The sequence below is a fragment of the Prosopis cineraria genome, unplaced genomic scaffold, assembly GCF_029017545.1.
Source record: "Prosopis cineraria cultivar Desert tree isolate PC_DT_omini unplaced genomic scaffold, ASM2901754v1 PC13, whole genome shotgun sequence".
NCBI lineage: Eukaryota > Viridiplantae > Streptophyta > Magnoliopsida > Fabales > Fabaceae > Prosopis > Prosopis cineraria.
Window position 1 is genome coordinate 38,550,576 of NW_026555344.1, and position 22,899 is coordinate 38,573,474.

Below are 22,899 nucleotides of genomic sequence, written 5' to 3' on the forward strand. Positions count from 1 at the left end.
CTTTCACAAGACCATCTACATTTAGTCTCATATAGCCTAACTCAGGCCTCATCTATCGATCACCTGCTTGCTTTTCAAATGTGAACGTTTGCTCAGCAAGTTGCAAATCATGCTTTGCTTTATGAAGCATTGCGGTTCCATTTCCTGAACTTTCCACATCCTCACTAAAAAAGCCTTTTTACATCTATCATGCCATATATCCCAACATACATATCCAAAAAGAATATCCCAGGGTACCTGTTTTGTGAAACTTTTTCCAAAATTTTTACGAAGGTTCCAAGGGATCCATTCTATTCTACTCAAGTCCTTGAATTGTTGCTAGTAATTTGCTCCAACTAGCCCCTTCTAGCATTCTTTAGCATGGGGACAGTCTCGAAACACTTGCATTTCATCCTCCATTATATTACACCTAAGCGGGCATCTACTAGAATTCACTAAGTCCTATCTCGATCTTAACTTTGCTATATGAACTCTTCTGTTAGCAAATAGCTAGAGAAGCACTTTGATTTTTTCTAGTCCTCTCCAACACCATATTCTGCTCTAAATATCATCAACTTGATTCTCAATACCTGTAAAAAGAAAATCATATGCAGATCAAGTGTTAAAAGAACTATTAGTGGATGGCGCCAAATAAAGTTATCCTCTCCCCTCTCATCTCTTGGAGTCGAAGTACGAGCAATCTGAGACACGACATGGCTATGCAACCATCTCCCCATTTTCATAATATCCCAATACCTTCTGGAGGCAACAAGATCAACAACGCTATCCTTTATATTAAACGAAGTGTTCAGTGCATATTTAATCAATGGTTTACCACAAACAGCCCAATTATCAAACTAGAAGCTAGTATTATATCCATTTCTCACCTTTCTTCCAACTCTATCTAAGAATTTATCCCAACATTTAGCTATACTCTTCCAAGTTAAAGATGAACTTTTTTTTCCTCTAACTAATGGCACCACGTCAATTCCACACTTATACTTAGCTTTCAAAACCTTAAGCCATAGGGAATCATCATTATTGAGCAATTTCTAGCATAACTTGAAAATGAAAGTTTTGTTTTGTTTCTTTAGATCTTCAATCCCCAAACCCCCATTCTTCTTATCCCTTGTTACCACATCCCAAGACAAAAGATGTAATCTCCTTTTATTCTCATCTGAACCCCATAAGAAACTCCAATTCAGCTACTCCAATTCTCTCAAGAGTTTCTTAGGCATCAATATAGTCTGCATATAATAACTCGATAGAGCAGTAATAACAGATTTGATTAACACTTATCTACTAGCTATTTTTAGGAAATTCTTCTTCCACCTTAACAGTCTCTTCTTTGCTTTGGCCAAGATTAGGGAAAATAGATTATAGGAGGCCCTGCTATAAATTAGGGAAATTCCTAGATATTTTCCTAGATCCTCTATCAATCCCACCTTTAGTTTCCTACTTAAATCAAGGGCATAATTGAAATGAACATTCCTAGAATAGCACATCTCAGTGTTTTGCTTATTGATCTTCTAACCCAAATATAAGTAGAATCTCTCTATATATTCATTAATAACTTCGATTTGGTCTATAAAGGCTTTTGAGAATAAAATTAGATCATCAGTAAAGAAAAGTTGTGATAGCTTTGGTCCCTCTTTGTTCAAACTAATTGGTTGCCATCTTCCTTTATTAATAGCATCAGTGATTAAGTGATTAAGCCTTTACATACATAGTGTAAACAAATAAGGTGACATAGGGTCACCTTGCGGCAAACCACAAGAAGATTGGAACGATTCAGTAGATTTACCATTCTAGAGAATTTGAAAATAGGGAGATTTGATATACAAGATGATCACATGACACAACTCATCCTTGATGCCTAGGTTTCGTAAAGTATCATTAACAAACGACCATTCCACCCTGTCGCAAGCTTTTTCCAAGTCAACTTTCACAACCATGCAACCTTTCTTCTTTCATTGAGTCTTCATTGAATGAATGACTTCTTGGGCAATAATGATATTATTACTACTTGGCGCCCCGAGATAAAACTGCATTATTGTGGCCCCACTACTTTTTTCATAATGGGTTTCAACCTATTTGCAATAACTTTTGAGACAACCTTATAACTTACATTACAAAGGGAAATAGGCCTGAAATCTTTCAAAGTCTCAAGATTGTCAACCTTAGGAACGAGCACCAAATGGGCTTGATTAATCTCTTTTACTGAATCAGGATTTGTAAAGATTCTCTTAACTAGTTTACACTCTTCACCACCTATAATTCCCCATTGGTCATGATAGAAGAAGGCCTAAAAGTCTAGGAGCTTTAAAGGCTTCCATCTCAAAGGTAGTGTCTTTGATCTCATTGTTAGTCACTTCCTTGTGGAGATTAGTAATATCATTTTCCACAAGTTGAGGGAAGTTCTTGTTAGTCACTAGCTTTTGATTCGAGATCACTTCACCTGTGAAAAGCTTCTTGAAGAATTAGTTTGCCATGTTCTTTATAATATCCTTATCTATAACCCACTCTTCTTCATTGCTTAGCGACTCAATCTTATTTCTCTTTCTTCGAATAACCATGGCAGCATGAAAAAGCTTGCTGTTTCTATCTCTCCATTTTAGCCAATTTCATTTAAATTTTTGGTACCAAATCAACTCCTCTTGAGTACAAGTCTTGTTATATTCATTCCACAGCTTCTTTTTAAGTTGGATAAGTTACTGAGCATCTTTAGAACTACGCGCCCTATTCGCTTCTTCAATTCTCCTTAACAGGGACCTTTTCCTTCTTACAATATTTCCCACCCTATCTTTATCTCATTTTTGTACATTTTTGCCAAACCTGTCCACATTTTCATTCCTTAACACGCACTATATCTAGAAAACTACTTTCCCCAGAATTTCCCCTGCGTCAGATGCTTTGGTCAGCTTCTCTCTTTATTGGGCCCATACTATAGGGTCTTGCTCTTTAATTTGTTTTACTTACGATACCAGACAAGAACAAATTTTGCAGTTTAAAAAAAAAAAAAAAATCGCAGCCATCCAACCGTAGAAAGGACATTAGAAACTTACGAGGACTTTAATTGCTTAAAAGGATAAAAATAAAATGAATTAAAAGATTATATTAAAAAGAATTAAATTTCTTTTTCTTTCATTGTAAGCATAATAAAATTCAATAACACATACTATAAATATGAGAATTACCACACCTTCAACAAATTTTATGAATAATGGTTGTCAATCTCATAAACTAAATTATATTTTCTTCTTCTTGATAGATATGATTGACTTATCTCTTCTTCATATCTTAATCATTCTGTTCTTATTTTTATTTTTTAAAACAATTTCATTTATTTTCTTTTCAGTAATCAAATGGCCTCTAATGATAAAAACCTTGTTGTTTTGTTAGTCATGTTGAGAGGGACAGCACTATGATCCAGTTTCCAAACCAAGAGCTAAGCTAAACCTTGGGTGTAATAACTTGCAATTTCCAAGTTTATTTCCAACCAGTGAAGTCTGAATTGCTCAAGATTCCCATATTCTGTTCAAGAGTATCACAGTTGCAAAAGTCCATTTTTAACTGAGAACCAAACACGTAATGCAATCGCCACGCTTGTGTAATTAAATAATTCAAGATATTTTGTTGCATAGATGATTTTCAGAACCTACCTACTTCGCTTTATTTGAATTATAAACATGTGATACCAAATTATTTTTCATTTTGAGTAAGACATCACTGAATTTGTATATATGATGGGACTGCAGAATTAATGAAACCGAATATATAGGTGATGATGATAAGAGACAAGATCAAGTCTAGAAGCTAAGGTCAATATGCCACGTGGATATTATCCCACTAGTCTTCATATAATTAAATTTATGACATATATATCCTACTTTTGTGTATGCAATATACACTGATGAAGAAAGGTATAATCATGCTAATAACTCTATCAGTGGTCCAGGCATATAAGTTTTCACGCACGCGCGCACACATATTTTGTAACTTACACCCTCTCCTTGCACTTTGCACTCTTTTATTTTAAAATTTTAAATTTTAAACTCATTTTAATTTAATTTTTCTTTTTACTCTAAATCTATTCAATTTTTTAATTCAGAACCTAGTGAATATTAGTCTATTATTTCACTATACATAAATATTAATATTATTTATTAATCCTTTAAAAATAGGAAAAAATATCTAATTTGACTAAATCAAACTCTATCCTCATCCTGAATACTAGCCTTAGTGGACATATATGTGACATATCAAGGCGATAAAAATATCACGTGAGTTGATCAATTGTTTTCATCTTTATGAAGAGTGGACCTAATTCTTCCTACCCTTTCTTCTTTTATAGCATAGAAAAATTTCTTCTGCTCTGCATATCTGTTAAGAATATCAAACTTTGATCTATCCGTTACCTTTGTAGTTCCACAGAGTCTCGTACCTTCCCTGTAACGTCATCCCTTCGTGTAACAATACCACCTTTACAATTGCTAGAGTTGGATTCAGACCTGCAGTTAAAAAGAGATGAGCCACCGTAGAGCAAGCTCCAGAATCTTGGCATTACAAATCCTTAGTGGATCGCTTCTTTTGTGCATGAGCTCAACATTTAGCTCTGCAACTATGACCCTACAAGGAACCGAAACTGATTTTCAAGCTTTGCTTGACTTGAAGAGTCGGATATCTCAAGATCCATTCAAAATAATGAGTTCCTGGAACAACTCCATCCATCACTGCAAATGGGTAGGAATCACCTGCAACATATCCACCGGACGGGTGGTGCAACTGAGTCTTGGACAACAGAGATTGACTGGTACAATTCCCTCTTCAATAGGAAACCTCACATTCCTCAGAATACTTAATCTAAGCATCAACAGCTTCCACGGTGAATTTCCTAATGAAGTGGGACGTCTGCTATACCTTCAAACTCTAACGGTCACCCTTAATTACTTCAGCGGAGGTGTACCAAGTAATCTAAGTCACTGTAAGGAACTGAGGATTTTATTTGCAGGTAATAACAATTTAACAGGAAAAATCCCTACATGGATAGGGAATTTTTCTTCTTTATCTCATATCGGGCTTGGAGTGAACAACTTCCATGGAAGCATACCAAAAGAGATGGGCTATTTATCAGGCTTGAAATTTCTGGGACTCAATGGTAATTACCTATCTGGTACAGTTCCTATTTCTATTTACAACATTTCCTCTATATTTTACTTCGCTGTTGGTCAAAACAATCTGCAAGGTATTATACCATCTGATATTGGATTTAGTCTTCCTAACCTTGAGATATTTGGCGGAGCGGTCAACAATTTCACCGGTATTGTTCCAGTATCATTGGTAAATGCTTCGAGGCTGCAATTACTTGATTTTGCTGAAAATGCTCTAACTGGAAAACTGCCTGAGAACTTGGGAGTTTTGAAAAGTTTATTTTGGCTCAACTTTGATGACAATAGACTTGTATCTAATGGAAAATATTATTATGGCCTTAGTTTTCTTACTTCTCTGGTCAATTGCACTGAACTTGAAGTTTTAGGTCTTAGAGGAAATATGTTTGGAGGAGAATTGCCCAATTCAATAACTAATCTTTCAAGCAGATTAAGAAAATTAACGTTAGGTGAAAATGCATTATATGGAAGCATCCCTGCTGCCATTGGAAATCTTGCTAGTTTGGAAAGTCTAGGATTGGAAGGAAACCTTCTAGCCAGCAGTGTCCCTGATGGAATGGGCAAACTCCAAAATTTAGGCCGTTTGAATTTGAATGGCAACAACCTTTCAGGAACAATCCCTTTGTCTCTGGGAAACTTGACTTCATTAACACAGCTCTTCATGGAGGATAACAACTTTGTGGGAAGTATACCTCCAAGCCTTGGAAATTGTCAGAACCTTCTAGTACTAAGTCTTTATAACAACAAACTCAGCGGCACCATACCGAGACAAGTGCTTGGCATTTCTTCACTTTCAGTGTACTTGGACGTCTCTAATAATGTTCTTACAGGACCTTTACCAGATGAAGTGGGAAATTTACATGGTCTAACAAAGCTGGTACTCTCAGAGAATAACTTTTCCGGTGTCATTCCATCTTCTCTTGGAAAATGTGTCAGCTTGGAGCAGTTGTACTTGCAGGGTAATTTGTTTGCAGGAGAGATTCCTAAGAGTTTAGAGGGACTGAGAGGTTTGGAAGACATAGATCTTTCACGTAACAACTTGTCTGGGAAGATTCCTGAATTCCTCAATGAGTTTGTAGCTCTCAAACATCTCAATCTTTCTTACAATGACCTTGAGGGTGAAGTGCCAAAGGGAGGAATCTTTACAAATGCAACTTCCACTTCATTATACGGAAACAGCAAGCTCTGCGGTGGTATCCCAGAATTTAATCTATCTACATGTACAACCACATCGACAAGAAAATCTCTCGCGCTGAAGGTGGCAATCCCTCTTGCTAGCACTTTGGTGTTTGCCATCCTTCTATCATGCTTTCTTGCACTCTTTTTCATGGCAAAAAGAGTGAAGAAAAGATCAGAAGAAAATGCAATCAACACAAGGGATTTGAACCCAGAAATTTCTTACGCAGAAGTGGCTAGATGCACTAGTGGTTTCTCTCAAGAAAACTTGATCGGTTCGGGAAGATTTGGTTCGGTATACAAAGGAACTCTCACTAGAGACAACGCATTAGTTGCAGTGAAAGTATTCAATCTTCATCAAAGAGGAGCTTCAAGGAGTTTCACTGACGAATGCAAAGCTTTGAGAAGAATAAAGCACCGGAACCTTCTCAAGATCGTAACTGCTGTATCAAGCATTGATCACCAAGGTAATGACTTCAAAGCTCTGGTGTTCGAGTTCATGTCTAATGGGAATCTAGATGATTGGATACATCTAAGAGATAATGTGCAACGGGAGAGCAAGAGATTGACATTTGTCCAAAGACTGAACATAGCAATTGATGTTGCTTGTGCACTGGAATATCTCCACCGTTTTTGTCAAACACCTATCGTACATTGTGATATAAAACCAAGCAATGTACTGCTTGACAATGATTTGGTTGCCCATGTTGGTGACTTTGGACTAGCAAGCCTTCTATACGAAGAATCAAGCGACTCTTCCATTTCACAAGAACACTCAACCATGTCAGGTGGCCTAAAGGGTTCTATTGGGTATATTCCACCAGGTAAATTTTTACACTTCACACTTGAAAGCCTCAAATGCATAATTCTATGCAAGTAGCACTTGATTCAGTATCATGATTCAAATTGTTGTGTCAGCATGTCCGCTTTTGAAAAAGTGAAATGTTTGCAGAGTATGGTATGGGCGGACAACCTTCAACACTAGGAGATATCTACAGCTATGGGATACTATTACTGGAGATTTTCACAGGAAAAAGACCCACAAATGATGAATTTGAAGGCGGGATGGAAATTCACCAGTATGTGGCAATGGCTTTACCCAATGAAGCCTTGGAGATAGCTGATCCTTCCTTGCTACCTGAAGAAGAAGATAAGGATGAAGAGATATACTTGGAGGAGAGAGCAATAAGGAAGGAAAATCGAAGGAGGAGAGTAACAGAGGATTGCCTGAGTTCATTGATGCAAGTGGGAGTATCTTGCTCTGCAAGTCTGCCATCAGAGAGGCCGCAGACTATGACTGTGGTTGTTAACAAACTCCAAGCAATCAAGAAAGTGTACATCGCCAGATAAATATGCGTTTGTGACAAATAATTGGAGCGAGAGAAGAGATGGTAAGGTCATCAGTTTGCTGCATCATTTTTTTGCTTTTTACCAGTGATTTTATGACATTTTTATCATATCATGTTTACTGTAAAAATATATTAAAGATTTATACTTAATCACACATTACTATTTCCTTGAGCTTATCTATGGTGATTACACTTCAAAAGAAGATGATTAGCTGTATGCAGCGTTTCTGCACGCACATGTATGATTCTATGCTCGTGAATTTCTGAGCAGTCAAACATTTTTATGGCAGACACCTTTTTCTAAAACATACTATTTGGTATTTATGGCAGAAATCACACACACACACACACACACACTATTTGGTATTTAACTTGTAGATTTTTTTTATTGATAAACAACAATTTATATTTATTTAAAGTATCATAATTATTACAAACTATGATTCATGAACATGTTGGAATATTCCAGGTATTCATTGGGTGTTCTATTTGAACTTATTTTCTGTAGTGGACCTAATGCTTCAAATGACCAGGACTTAAACAGCTCATCTTATGACGCAGCTCACCGATGTAAACCAACGGTAAAACTGTGCCTGATTGAGTCATATCATTAATAGATACAGGACAACCTTCAAAGACACTTGCATGGTTTTCTGTTAGAGAGCATCATGGACAAATTTCCGCAAGAGGAGATGAACCTTGAGTTCGTCCTCCAATTTCCAAATTTTCTTCCAAATTGCTGAAGATTCCCGCTCTGTTCAATCTGATCACAATGTTTTGGATACATCAATTCATGAAATAATGACTCATTTTCTACAGTTAACAATCTCCACATCCTTTTTCCTAACAGAAACTTCATTGAACATCTCCTTTTTCTGCAATTAAACCCATCCCACTGTGCTTCTTGCTTGTACAATGAACATCCCATTTTTTTCATGTGCACTTTAATCTACTCCAGTTGGAAAATTGAGATAATATGAACCACCAATCCTCCCAAAGAAAGAGGAGTAGCAAAAAAGAAAAACTAATTCACACTATTTCTTAACTAGACAATTGTGTATTTGATTAGTACGTGCAAGCAAATGAGTGTCTCACGCATGACAATGCGTGAAATTCTGTACAGCTAAGTAAAATTGGGAATTTTTGCAACAAATGTTCGCGGGAATAGCTCTCTAAAAAAAAGTTATGTTCGTTGTCTTCAAGGCATGACATCACTTTCTTTTAATCTTAATTCGTCCCCACGTTTTTAAGTCTTTGGATGCAAATTGGATCGATAGATACAATGAATACTGTTGAGCATGAATTATTTTTTCAAGACTCAAGCTAAGATAACAATGATTTTTATAAAATAATATTTTGATTTTATCTCTGATGCACTCAAAAATAAAGACAATTAGTTTTCATAAATGAATGTGCAAAATGAATGATGGTGAGAAATCTTTATAGATATTAAAGTGATGTTTTGAATTGATATATTTTAAGAAATAAAACTCTTTTTAAAAGTTATAACCTATGTTGATTCATAATCTTATATTAGTTCATGAATAATCTTATGTTGATTCAGGAACATCCAACTAACATAATTTAATATTTAATATTAATCAAGTGTTATTTATAATAAATTTCATGAAAAGAAGTATTCTTTGAATATGTAAAGTTTTTTTGAAATACATCTCATCACTCCACCAAGTGATATCTTTTAATTTTGTAACCATCCAAGTATGCTTTTAGAATTTAGAGAGATGTGTTCACTTTTGTGATTATAATTCATTAGATGGCCCTCGTAAAAATTTCTTAATTTATAAATATATGACTTTTTAAAAAGATATCTCTTCATTTTAAAAGTACTCTAACCAGAAGTAAATTAAATTTACCAAAATTTGAAATACTCAAGTTGCTGGCATGTTTTCTAACCAATCAAAAATAAAAAATGACGTTTCCGAATCGATTTTCTTTCCGCAAGTTTGGTGAGGGGATTTTTCAAATTTACGTTTGACCTTGGACAGTTTATGGACATAATTCTATTTTTAACAGCTGCTGAAACATCATATCTCAAGTAAATATGTCTACCATATCTCGCAGTTGAAAGTTTGAATATTTTCTGTCACAGCACTTTCCTATCTTTCTCTTTTAGGCTTTAGCTCTCCTGTGACTTGGTTTTCTTTTCCTTTTTTCCGTTAATATAAGGTGATCTTTTTCCCTTAAAAAAAAAAAAGAACGTTTGAGTATTTTTAGGAGAACTGAAAAATGAATAGGTTCTTAAATGGGACTTTTCAACCAAGGCTCCCCCCATTTTTATCGTAAATCTCTGGTTAACATAAACTGTTGTTTTTTTTTTTCAAAAGATCACCTCCAATTTTAGGCCCAAAGTGAATTAATAAAAAAGGAAGAAGAATATAAATTATTTGGGGTAGCCTCCAAATCAAGATCAATTGTTATTAATGTTGATTGTTAGTCATAGATTTATACTTGAAGGCCAAGACACCGAGTTCTAGAAATAAGACAATTGGCTTGTCACTTAGAGCATGAAGTGGTGGGAGTGAAAAAGAAAAAGAAAGAGTGACAGATAGGTCTCCATAATTCAAATTAAAATTTAAGTGTCAAACTTTAAGAATTTATAAGTTTGATTTTCAATTTTGTAATTTCATTATGATGAATTTGTAACTTATATTTTAAATTTAAATAGGAAAAACAATTTTTTCAATCATGTTAAAATTTTAAAAATAAGTTATGAATTTATTACAATAAAATTATAAAATTAAAAATAAAACTTGTTAACATTTAAGGCTTAATCTTAATTAATTAATTCCCTCATTTGTCATTCTCAAAAAATAAAAAAATAAAAAAAAGTTGAAAAAAGTGAAGAGTGAAGAAGTGTGCAGGCCTGTGGGGTGCGGGGTGAAAAAGTAAAACAGAGAAGAAATGAATGAAGAGTGAGAGGTGTGAGGAAATGACTTTTGGGAAGAGAAGAAGAAAACGTTGCCTGGAGAGTATTGTATTTTAAATACGTAATAAAATTTTCCTCATCCTCATTTCATTTCTGTAAGCCTTGCCCGTTCATGTATCCAACGTAAACTTCTACCAAGGATATTACTAACAATGTATCTACTCATTTCTTTATTGACCGCAGCTCAACCCTCAAACAATCAAGTCATTAAATTTGAATACAAGTAATTATAGTGGCAGTGACATTCGAGCAAACCTTGAAAAACCTGTCCTCAGTCCTAGGGTGACATCAGCAAATGCAATTCTTTTCTCCCCTAGCTGTTTAAATTCTGCATATTCAGTTACTTGCCATCAGCCTATAAAAATATGACAAGAACTAATCAACTATTTTCATCTTAATGCAGAGGAGACCTAATTCTTCCTATCCTTTTTATTTCTTCTTTTATGCTTTATTTGGGTTCAAAAAAAAAAAAAAGAAAAATTTCTTCTGTGTTCAATGGATGTTAAGAATGTCAAACTTTGGTCTTCCTGTTACCATTGTAGTTCCAAAGATTCTCTTTCTTTCCTTGTAACTTCATCCCCTCTTGTAACAATCCTACCTTACAATTGATAGGTCAGATCTACAATTAAAAAGAGATGAGACACCGTAGAGCAAGCTCGGGAATCCTAGCATTACAAATCCTCAGTGGATCGCTTCTTTTGTGCATGAGCTCAACATTTAGCTCTGCAACTATGACCCTACAAGGAAACGAAACTGATCTTCAAGCTTTACTTGACCTCAAGAGTCAGATAACTCGAGATCCAGTCAAAACAATGAGTTTCTGAAACAATTCATCCATCACTGCAAGTGGGTAGGAATCACCTGCAACATCTCCACCGGAAGGGTGGTGCAACTGAGCCTTGGACAGCAGAGATTGGCCGGCACCATTTCACCTTCTATAGGAAACCTCACATTTCACAGAGAGCTCAACATAAGCTTCAACAGCTTCCACGGTGAATTTCTTAATGAAATGGGTCGTCTGCTATACCTTCAACATATAATCATTAAGGGGAATGACTTTTGTCAGGAAGTGAGCAAATAATCAGCAAAAGAAAACAAGAGAAAACAATTGAAAGTTATAAAATGATAAAAGATGACACGAGAAATTGAATGTGGGAAAACCCCCAATTTGAGAGACAAAAAAAAAAAAAAAAAACTCACAAGCAACGAGTGAGTAATTTCACTATAGAAGATAGGAATTACAATAATTATCTCTTTTATGAGAGATGGAGAGACAAGATATATATACAACTTTTCATCAACTAAAAATATTATCTTGAATAATAATAAATATCCTCTAAAATATCAAATAGAAATATGATAAATTTACACCAATATAATATATAAAATACGAAGGATTATAAAGATTTGAGTCATAATCTCAACAAACTTCCGCTTGACTCAAATTTAGTAATGCTCGTAATAACCAAGTAGCCCCAAAGGACAATTAAGTGCTATAAATACTAACTAAGCCCAAGTAATACTTGAACTTAATATCAGGAAGAGGCTTCGTAAGCATGTTTGCTGGATTTTGGGATGTTTGAATTTTCTTCACAATAATTTCACCAATTGCAACAATATCTCTGATAAAGTGATGTCTGATTCTATATGTTTAGTTTTCGAGTGATATCTATCATTCTTAGTTAAATGAAAAGCACTTTGATCATCACAAAAAATATTAGTAACTCCTTAGACAACCTTAAGTTTAACCAAATAGCTTTCTTTACACCCTCAATTGCTACTATATGCTTTGCTTCAGTTGTGGATAATGCAGAAATAGATTGGAGAGATGCTCTCCAGCTAAGAAAAGAGCTATAAAGGGTGAAAATATAGGTAGAAAGAAACTTTTGTCCATCAAATGTGAGTGGACATAAGACAATATAGGAAGTCCCATATTGGATAAATTTGGGTTTAATAATTAATATATAATAAAGAGGAAAGACTCATAAACTTGAGTCTTGAGGTTTTGAGTAAAAATATGGCACCTTTTTGTTTCTCTTATCTCTCCTCTCCTCTCCCCCATTCTTGGACGGTCACATCTCATTCTTAACAAGTGGTATCACAATTAGGTTTTACTCGGAACCTGTAAGCTCATTATTGTTCATATGTTTGAGTATTAAAAAAATGGGACTAACCCTGCTGACGTCCTTCCGCAGCTCTTGCCCCTTCTCTCCTCTTCCCCGGTTCCTGGGCGGTTGGGAACATTCCAAGTAATCAAAGTCATTATAAAGAATTGAGGATGATACTTGCAGGTCACAAAAATTTCACAGGAACAATCCTAACATGCATAAGGAATTTTTCTTCTTTATCTTCGTTAGTCTTTGGAGTAAATCAGTTCTATGGAAGCATACCACATGAGATAGGCTATTTATCAAGCTCAAAAGTTCTTAGATTATATGTGAATCACTTATACGATATAGTTTCTTCTTCTATTTATAACATTTCCTCTATGTTTTACTTCATTGTTGGTCAAAACAATCTGCAAGGTAGTATGCTACCTGATGTTGGATTAACTCTTCCTAACCTTGAGATATTTGGTAGGGCAATCAATAATTTAACTTGAACTATTCCAGCATCATTGTTAAATGCTTTGAGACTACAACTTATTGACTTTACTAAGAATGCTCTTACTGGAACACTACCTAAGAACATAAGAATTTTGAAAAGTTTATCTTGGCTCAACTTTAATCAAAATAGAATTGTATCTACTGGAAATGATTATGATGGCCTAGGTTTTCTTACTTCTTTAGTTAATTGCATTGTACTTGAAGTTTTAGGTCTTAGTAGTAATTTGTTTATAGGAAAATTGGCCAACTCAATTACAAACCTATCAAGCTGATTAAGAAAATTAATGTTAGGTGAAAATGCATTATATGGAAGCATCCTTATTGCAATTGGAACTCTTTCTAATTTGGAAACTCTTGGATTGGAAGGAAACGTTCTAGCTGGCAGTGTCCCATATGGAATAGGAAAACTATAAAATTTGGGCCGTTTTGATTTGAATGGCAACAACCTTTCAGGAACAATCCCTTCATCTCTGGGAAACTTAACTTCATTGACATTGCTCTTCATGGACAATAACAACCTTGAGGGAAGTTTCTCTTCAAGCTATAGAAATTGTCAGAAGCTTCTGGTACTAAGTCTTTATAATAACAAGCTCATTGGCACCATACCGAAATAAGTGGTTGGCATTTCTTCACTTTCAGTGTACTTGGACGTCTCTAATGATGATCTTACAGGACCTTTACCAAATGAAGTAGAAAATTTATGTATTCTAATAAAGCTAGTACTCTCAAAGAACAACTTTTCAGTATCATTCCATCTTCTATTGGAAAATGTGTCAGCTTGGAGCAGTTGTACTTGCAGGGTAGTTGTTTGAAGGAGAGATTCCTTAGAGTTTGGAGGGATTGAGAGGTTTAGAAGACATAGATCTTTCATGTAACGACTTGTCTGGGAAGATTCCTGAATTCCTCAGTGAGTTTTTAGCTCTCAAACATCTCAATCTTTCTTATAATGACCTTGAGGGTAAAGTGCCAAAGGTAGGGATCTTTAAAAGTGCAACTTCTACTTCATTGTACGAAAATAGCAAGCTGTGTGGTGGTATCCTGGAATTCAATCTATCAACAAGCACAATCAAATCATCAAGAAAATCTCCTACTTTGAACTTGGCAATCCCTCGCTAGTACTCTGTGTTTATCATCCTTCTATCACGCTGAAGACAGAGCATTAGTCATAGTGAAAGTATTAAATCTTCAACAAAGAGGGGCTTCAAGGAGTTTCATTGACGAATGCAAAGCTTTGAGAAGAATAAGGCACCGGAACCTTCTCAAGATCGTAACTGCTGTATCAAGCATTGATCACCAAGGCAATGACTTCAAGGCTTTGGTGTTTGAGTTCATGTCCAATTGGAATCTAGATGATTGGATACATAGAAGAGATAATGTGCAAGGACAGAGCAAGAGATTGACATTCATCTAAAGACTGAACATAGCATTTGATGTTGCTTGTGCACTTGAATATCTTCACCACTTTTCTCAAACACCTATCGTGCATCGTGATATAAAGCCAAGCAACGTACTCCTTAATAATGATTTGGTAGCCCATGTCGGTGATTTCGGTCTAGCAACCCTTTTATACAAAGAATCAAGCGAATCTTCCATTTCACAAGAACACTCGACAATGTCAGGCGGCCTAAAGGGTTCCATTGGGTATATTCCACCAGGTATATTTTTCACTGTTCACAAATAATCTGAAAGTTCTAAATTCTATACAAGTTTCATCAAATTCAATATGCTGTGTCAATATGTAAGCATTTAGAATAGTGCCATGTTTGCAGAGTATGGTATGGGTGGGCAACGCTCAACGTTGGGAGATATCTATAGTTATGTGATACTATTATTGGAGATTTTTACAGGAAAAAGACAAACAAATGAGGAATTTGAGGGTGGGGTTGGAATTTATCAGTACGTGGCAATGACTTTACCTAATCCTTCTATGGAGATAGCTGATCCTTCCCTGCTACTTGAAGACGAAGGTGAGGAGGGAAAGATATACGCAGTGGAAAGAGCAATGAGAAAGGAAAATCGAAGGAGGAGAGTAATGGAGGATTGCTTGAGTTCATTGATGCAAGTGGGAGTGTCTTGCTCTGCAAATCTACCATTGCAAAGGCTGCGAACTATGACTGAGGTCATTAACAAACTCTGAGCAATTAAGAAAATAAGAAATTGTACATCTCCAAATAGGTATTACCTATAGAGCTGGGAAAACGGGCTGAGCTCGTCGGGCTAGCTCGTTTAAGCCCGTATAACAGTAAGGCCGGGCTTGTAAATGGGACTCCAAAATGATAAATTGGGCTTAAAAGGGCCGGCCCTGAAGGGCCAAAGGTCAACCCGTTTAAGCCCGCATTTGCATTTTTTTAATTAATTCTCATAATTTTTACTCTTTTTAGATTTGAAAAAAAAAATTAAACTAAATCTTACTCCACATCACATATTAGCCCATATTTACTGAGGATGGAAGGCAAAAAAAAAAATAGCAATGAAGAATCACTGATCAAAAATTATATCAGTCAAGGATCATTTGTTGTCAAAATTTGAGTAGATATTTGTGGATTCGAGTTAGCCTTTATCAATAAGTATTTATTTAGGTTTTAATAACAACTCATTTTAAATTAACAATAGTTCATTGTAGCTTGTTTTTCATTCAGGTTTTGACAACAATTGATTCTTAATTGATATAAATTTCATACAGAAATCCTTGGTTGCTATTTTCTAAAAAAAAATACAACCTTAAATTCCCTAATTCATCTAAATTCATGATAATGATTTATTCAGTTCAACATTTACTTTTCTAATTTTGATTGGGTGTTTGTCGACTTAGCCGATCCATTGCTTATTGCATTACTATTATTTTATTTGTGTTTTTAGTTCATTTAGATGTTATTTAGTTAGTTTTTTTGTACCTTTCTTGATTGAGTGTTATATTAGAATGAAGTAATTTTTGTTTGATTAAAAAATTTAAAAAAAAAAAATAGTTAAAGGGCCTAAAGCTTGTAGGGTCGGCCCTGAGCCCGCTATATTAAGGGCCAGGCTTCAAATACCAGGGTCCTAAAGGGAACTCGGGCTTAAAAAGGCTGACCTTTTTAGACCTGAGCCTTTAAGGGTCGGCCCTATAGGGCCAGGCTGGCCCTTTTTGCCAGCTTTAATTACCTATTAAGAGAAATTAAGTAAATTATTAATATTAATATTCAGTATCGATCTTTACTTCAGTTTTTAAATATGTATTTGTAAATATATATTCTTTCAAATTAAATATGCTCTGCATGTGAATATAATTTTTATTGTATCAGTATATGATGAAAATTTTTTTGTTATATATAAATTATGAATAATATAACTTATTTTTTATAAGGTAAATTAACAAATTGATTTTTAAACTATAAGTTTAAAAAAATTTAGAATTCTAACTCATTTTTTGTTTAATATTTTTTTTAACTTTTAAAAATATGCAATATAGTCTTTGCTGTTAAAAAAAATTTAACTTTGACCGTTAGTTAATCAATAAATGACAAAAAAAAACTGTAAAAATTACATAAAAGAACAAAAAATTATAATAAAAAATCCAAAAATTATAATTAAGGATCCAAAAATTATAAAAAATGACTCCAAAAATTTTATTGATTCTTTTTTGTAATTTCAAGGTCCTTTTCTACTATTTTTTTAGTCAAAATTAAGTTTTATTAATGAGAAGAATCAAATTGCATCATTTTTAAAAGTGAAAGAAAAATATTGTCTAAAAAATGAGTTTGGGATACTAGATATTTCTGGATGTATAGTTTAGGAGTTAATTACTCAATTATCTTTCTATATATATATATATATATATATATATATATATTCCGTGAAATGCGTAAAGCAATAACATCTCATCTGTACTCATGCTTACTATAATTAATCTCACAAGTTTGTTTAGAAGAGGATGAATAGTTGTATGCAATTTGTTATAAATTTTACATAGATATTAATAATTAATGATTAATTTCATTAACAAAAAATTAATTGGGGGAGAGTTAAGTGCAATTTATTTAGATATGTCTAATTAAATTAAATTTTAAAATATATATTACTATATCTAGAAAACTACTTTCCCCAAAATTTACCGTGCGTTAGATGCTTTGTTCCGCTTCTCTCTTCATTGCCCATACTATGTATAGGGTCTTTCTCTTTCAATTGTTTTACTTACCCTTGTCATTATATACCAAAAAAGAACAAATTTTGCAGTTTAAATAAAGAAAAAAATTCGCAGCCATCTAACCGTAGAAGGGACATTAGAAACTTACGCCGACTTTGATTGCTTAAAAGAATTAAAATAAAATGAATTAAAATTATAATAAAAAAATTAAATTACCTTTTCTTTTATTATAAGCATAATAAAATTTAATATCACATACCATAAATATAAAAATTACCACACCTTCAACAAATTTTACGAGTTATGATTGTCAATCTCATAAATTAAATTGTATTTTTTCTTTTTGATAAACATGATTAACTTATCTCTTCTTCATATCTTAATCATTCTGTTTTTATTTTTTTAAGCAATTTCATTTATTTTCTTTCCAGTAACCAAATGGCCTCTAATGATAAAACCCTTGTTGTTTTGTTAGAGTCATGTTGAGAGGGACAGCACTATGATCGACTTTCCAAACCAAAAGCTAAACTAAACATTGGGTGTAATAATAACTTGCAATTTCCAAGTTTTTTTTTTCCAACCAGTGAAGTCTGAATTGCTCAAGATTCCCATATTCTGTTCAAGAGTATCACAGTTGCAAAAGTCCATTTTTAACCGAGAACCAAACACGTAATACAATCGCCACTACAGTGTAATTAAATAATTCAAGATATTTCGTTGCATAGATCATTTTCAGAACCTATCTACTTCTCTTTATTTGAATTATATATATGTGATACCAACTTATTTTTCATTTTGAGTAAGACATCACCGAATTTGTATAAATGAAGGGGCTGCAGAATTAATGAAACCGAATATATAGGTGATGATAAGAGACAAGATCAAGACTAGAAGCCAAGGGTCAATATGCCATGTGGATATTATACCACCAGTCTTCATATAAATTATGACATATATATCCTTCTACTTTTGTGTATATAATATACAGTGATGAAGAAAGATACAACCATACTAATAACTCTCCAGGTATATAAGTTTTCACGCGCGCACGCACACATATTTTGTAACTTACACCCTCTCCTTATACTTTATTACACTCCTTTTATTTTAATATTTTAAACTTTAAACTCATTTTAATTTCACTTTTTAATCTAAATTTATTCAATTTTTTAACTCAAAACCTTGCGAATATTAGCCAATTATTTCACTGTACATAAATATCAATATTATTTATTAGTCCTTTAAAAAATGAAAAAAATATCCAATTTGACTAAATTAAACCTTATGCTGTCGTCATCTTGAATACTAGTCAAACATTAGTAAAAAAAAAAAAAATAAACAATGAAGATTCAAAATTAAAGAATAAACTCGTTGAAGGTTTAGTCACAATTATCTTGGAAATGCAAACCTTTTAAGTCCACTGATTCCACAGCTTGGTTAGCTCTCAAATTTGCAATACTTGTAAGTTGAGAATCAAATATAATTGTTAAGTTGATTTGCCTCATTTATATGATGCCAAGATTTTGCTTTAGAATAAATTTTTAATTGATATTCTCTTTTATTTCCTTGAGGCTTCTTTAAAGATGATCTTATAAACAGTACTATTATATTAAGTAGCAAAAGTATGAACTTTAGGATATATAATACGTAAAATGACATGTAAGGACGATCTAAGAATATTATATAATTACAATTAAGTACCTTAAAAATGAAATTTCAAAAAAAGACCATGTAAGAATACTCATCTTCAATATTTTTTCAATAGTCATCTTTAGTATTTTCATTTTCCAATACTATTTTCAAAATTAAATATTGGAAAGGCAATAAACACTACTAACATTTAATTCCAGTAGAAACTTAGGTACTTGAAATGTGTGAAAATAATGAGATCTCAATAAATTATATTATGAATGGAATACAATGGGCTCGAAATGAAGTCAACATTGACGATATTTTTGCATATAATATAATACTTGATGTAATAAATGATAATGAGGATCATGAACCAAAATACATTAAGAAATGCAAACAAAGAAAGGATTGGCGAAAACGGAAAAACGCAATTGATGATGAATTAAAGCCACTTAAAAAGAGAAAAGTATTTGGACCTATAGTCCATACACTTGAAAGTGTCGAGCTGGTTGGATATAAATGGATTTTTATGTGAAAAAGAAATGAAAATGGTGAAATTGTAAGATATAAGGCATGGATTGTGGCTCAAGGATTTACATGGAATTGATTTTGTTAAAACATACTCACTAGTGGTGGATGCAACTACTTTTCGATATTTAATCAATCTCGCAATAAGTGGAGGACTCAATTTATGTCTAATAGATGTTGTTACAGCTTATTTGTATGGCTCATTCAATAGTGACATTTGCGTGAAACTCCTTGAAGAATTCAAATTGCTAGAAGCATACAATTCAAGTTCTCAACAAAATTATTCAATCAAGTTAAATACATCTTTATATAGATTGAAACATTTAGGGCATATGTGGTATAATTAACTTAGTGAATATCTATTAAAAGAAGGATATAAAAATGATTTAATTTGCCTTTGTATTTTTATGAAAAGATCTAGAAAAGAGTTTGCTATAATTGTTGTTTATGTTGATGACATCATTAATATTGAAACATCTAAAGGGATTTCAAAAGCTATAAATTGCTTAAAAAAAGAATTTGAAATGAAAGACTTGGGAACAAAATTTTTTTGCCTTGGATTACAAATGGAATATGTGAATATTATGATTTTTCTATATCAAGAAATTTATACAAGAAAGGTCTTAAAATAGTTTTATATGGATAAATCACATTCGTTATGTATCCCAATGGTTGTAGGATCATTAAAGGTAGACAAAGATCCTTTTAGACTTTGAAAATGTGATGAAAAACTATTCAATCCAAAAGTATCATATCTTGATGCAATCGAAGTACTAATGTATCTTGCTAGTCACATGTGACTTGATATTTCATTTGCTGTTAACTTATTAGTAAGATACAATTCTTTACCAACAAAAGGCATTGAAATAGAGTTATGCACATTTTTCGTTACCTTTAGGGTGTTATGGATATGAGATTGTTTTATTTCAAAGTACCTAACGCTAACCTCATTGGTTATGCAAATACTGGATTTTTGTTTGACCTTATGTTGGTAGATCATAGACAGATTATTTGTTCACATGTACTGGTATAACCATAACTATTTCATGGTGATCTATGAAACAAACAATATCAACCACATCATCTATTCATGCAAAATTATAGCTGTACATAAAGCAAGTTGAGAATGTTTGTGGTTTAAAGCACTAATCCATCATATATGAACTACTTGTGGCCTGTCTTTTAACAAAACAATCCTAACAATCATATAGGAAGATAATACTTCTTGTATTGTCCAATTAAAAAAAAGGTATATTAAAAGAAATAGAACGAAACATATTTCACCAAATTTTTTTTTTACTCATGATTTTCAAAATAATGGTGAAATTAATATCTAGCAAATTCATTCTAAAAAAAAAAACTAGCAAATATGTTCACCAAGTCACTTCCTACTAAAATATTTGAAAAGCTTGTTTATGATGTTGGTTTTGTAAACTCAAAAATATCAATTGGTGCTATCAAGAGGAGGAGTTAATGCATGTTGTATTCTTTTTTTGTTGTCTTAGGCTTTTTCCCATTGGGTTTCCCAGCATCTTTTTTAATGAGATAGAATTGAATAGCGTATATATGAATGATATACTCTTTTTTTATTAGGTTTTGTTCCCACAAGGTTTTTTTAGTTGAAGTTTTTAATGAAATACATTCTTATATAGTGGACATTCAAGGGAAAGTATTATGAATATTAAAAGGAGGGTGGATTTTCATTTTCCTCACCTCTTCATCTTCATCTTTTCTCTTATGAAACTTCTATCATCATGAGAGTTGATTATCTTTTATATGCTTTTATTATTTATGTAACATTTGATGTGTAAGACTATGTCTATAAATATGATATGTTATTTGCATTGAAAGATACAATATTTTTAAGAAATTCTCTCATTCTCTTTTCTCTATTTTTTCTCCCAATATTTTTATTTTTTAGTTGTTTAATTTTATAATACTATATATATTATTTAAAAAAATACATTCACTATACACCCATGGCACTCGTCTTTTCTATCTGACTAAACATTGAATTAAATTTGTGGCCAAATCGCCGTATAGCAAGGTGCGTGTAGTGCGGGAACTTAGTGACTGCACAACATTTTATAAATAAATAAATATGTGTGTGTATTGGTTGCTTGTCGTTTCTTGTTAGTCCGGGACCTGCCTAATATTCTTGGAAGCTGATATAGCTAGGGCTGCACAAAAGACTGGACGGCACTGGACTTCACCCTAACCCGAAGTCCGGTCTCTTTCATGAAAAAGACTGGGTTAGGCAACCCGTAGTCCAGTCTTGTCCAGTAATAACCCGAAGATTAACAGGACCGGACTTGGTCCATAGGACTGGGAGACTGGTCCTGTCAGTCCAGTACTCACTTAGCTTTTTTTCCCTCTTTTTATTCTATGAGAGGCAATAATCCATTCCACATAATAAACCAATTAAGATAGTAAAAATACTTAAAAATAAATAATATAATAATTTTCTAACAATAAGAAAAAAATATTTTTGTTATAGTCTAAATTATTTAAATTTATAAACTTTAATAAAAACAGTACTCAAAAAATTCAACAACACTATTAAATAACAATTTAGAAACAAACTTAATAAATCTTTATGCAATCATCTCCTTAGCATCAATTACACTTTAAACATTTATCAAAAATAAATTAATTATAATTAATAAAAAAAATTAATAGGACTGGACTGGACCAAGTGGTCCGGATGCCTGGTCTCTTGTCCAGTCCAACCCGAAAAAATAGTCTGGTCTTTTTAGTCCTTTGGTCCTGAAGGACCAGTGACTATACAGACCGAACAAGACTGAGACCATCTCGGGTTGGACTGGACCAGACAGGACTGGGAGACTTTTGCACAGTCCTAGATATAGCCAACAACTCGTAGCAGTAATCGGGAGAATAGAAGGGGAATCCATATCAATTTTATTTTCTTCATCGTTTGAGTCACCTCAATTATCATTAATCTTTGACTTTTTTTTCTATATTCCTACGTTTTGTTTTGTTTCCTTCTCATTCGAATGAAATGATAAGACTAGGCTCCTCTTTCTTTCTTTTCACTTTCCATTTCAGCCCTTGAAAAAAATTAAATTGTAAAGGATGAGGATTTAATTTTAGAGCTTTTACAAAATAGCTCATATTATAGGATCAAATTAAATAAACAATCTAAAATTTATTATATTTTAATTATAACCAATTTATTATATTTATTAATAATATACTGTTGATATTTGTAGTTTTAAATTTTCAATTATAAATTCCTTGCATGTTAATATAAACCAGTCTATTCTCAAATTTAGAAAAATTTAATCTATTTTTCTGGGGCACAAGATTATTTTGGTCATTGGGCCCATTTATGCTTTAACTTTTTAAAAAAGTATTATTAAAATGTTGAATT

The 22,899-nt window shown here is 33.0% G+C and overlaps 1 protein-coding gene and 1 pseudogene across 3 annotated transcripts; both read left to right on the forward strand.

Moving 5' to 3' along the window:
* The first annotated feature begins 4,344 nt into the window (after nt 1-4,344).
* Nucleotides 4,345-8,490, forward strand: LOC129290615 (putative receptor-like protein kinase At3g47110). 3 transcript variants are annotated; one of them, XM_054927441.1, is made up of 3 exons: nt 4,345-7,147; nt 7,276-7,714; nt 8,142-8,490. In XM_054927441.1, the coding sequence occupies exons 1-2, from the start codon at nt 4,507-4,509 to the stop codon at nt 7,671-7,673; spliced, it is 3,039 nt and encodes a 1,012-aa protein (XP_054783416.1). In that variant the 5' UTR covers nt 4,345-4,506; the 3' UTR covers nt 7,674-7,714; nt 8,142-8,490. The 3 variants fall into 3 exon arrangements, with proteins under 3 accessions (XP_054783416.1, XP_054783417.1, XP_054783418.1); XM_054927442.1 differs by having other exon boundaries at nt 8,181-8,490; XM_054927443.1 differs by having other exon boundaries at nt 8,234-8,490.
* Nucleotides 8,491-11,350: 2,860 nt separating this feature from the next.
* Nucleotides 11,351-15,413, forward strand: LOC129290099 (putative receptor-like protein kinase At3g47110; annotated as a pseudogene).
* The last annotated feature ends 7,486 nt before the right edge of the window (nt 15,414-22,899 follow it).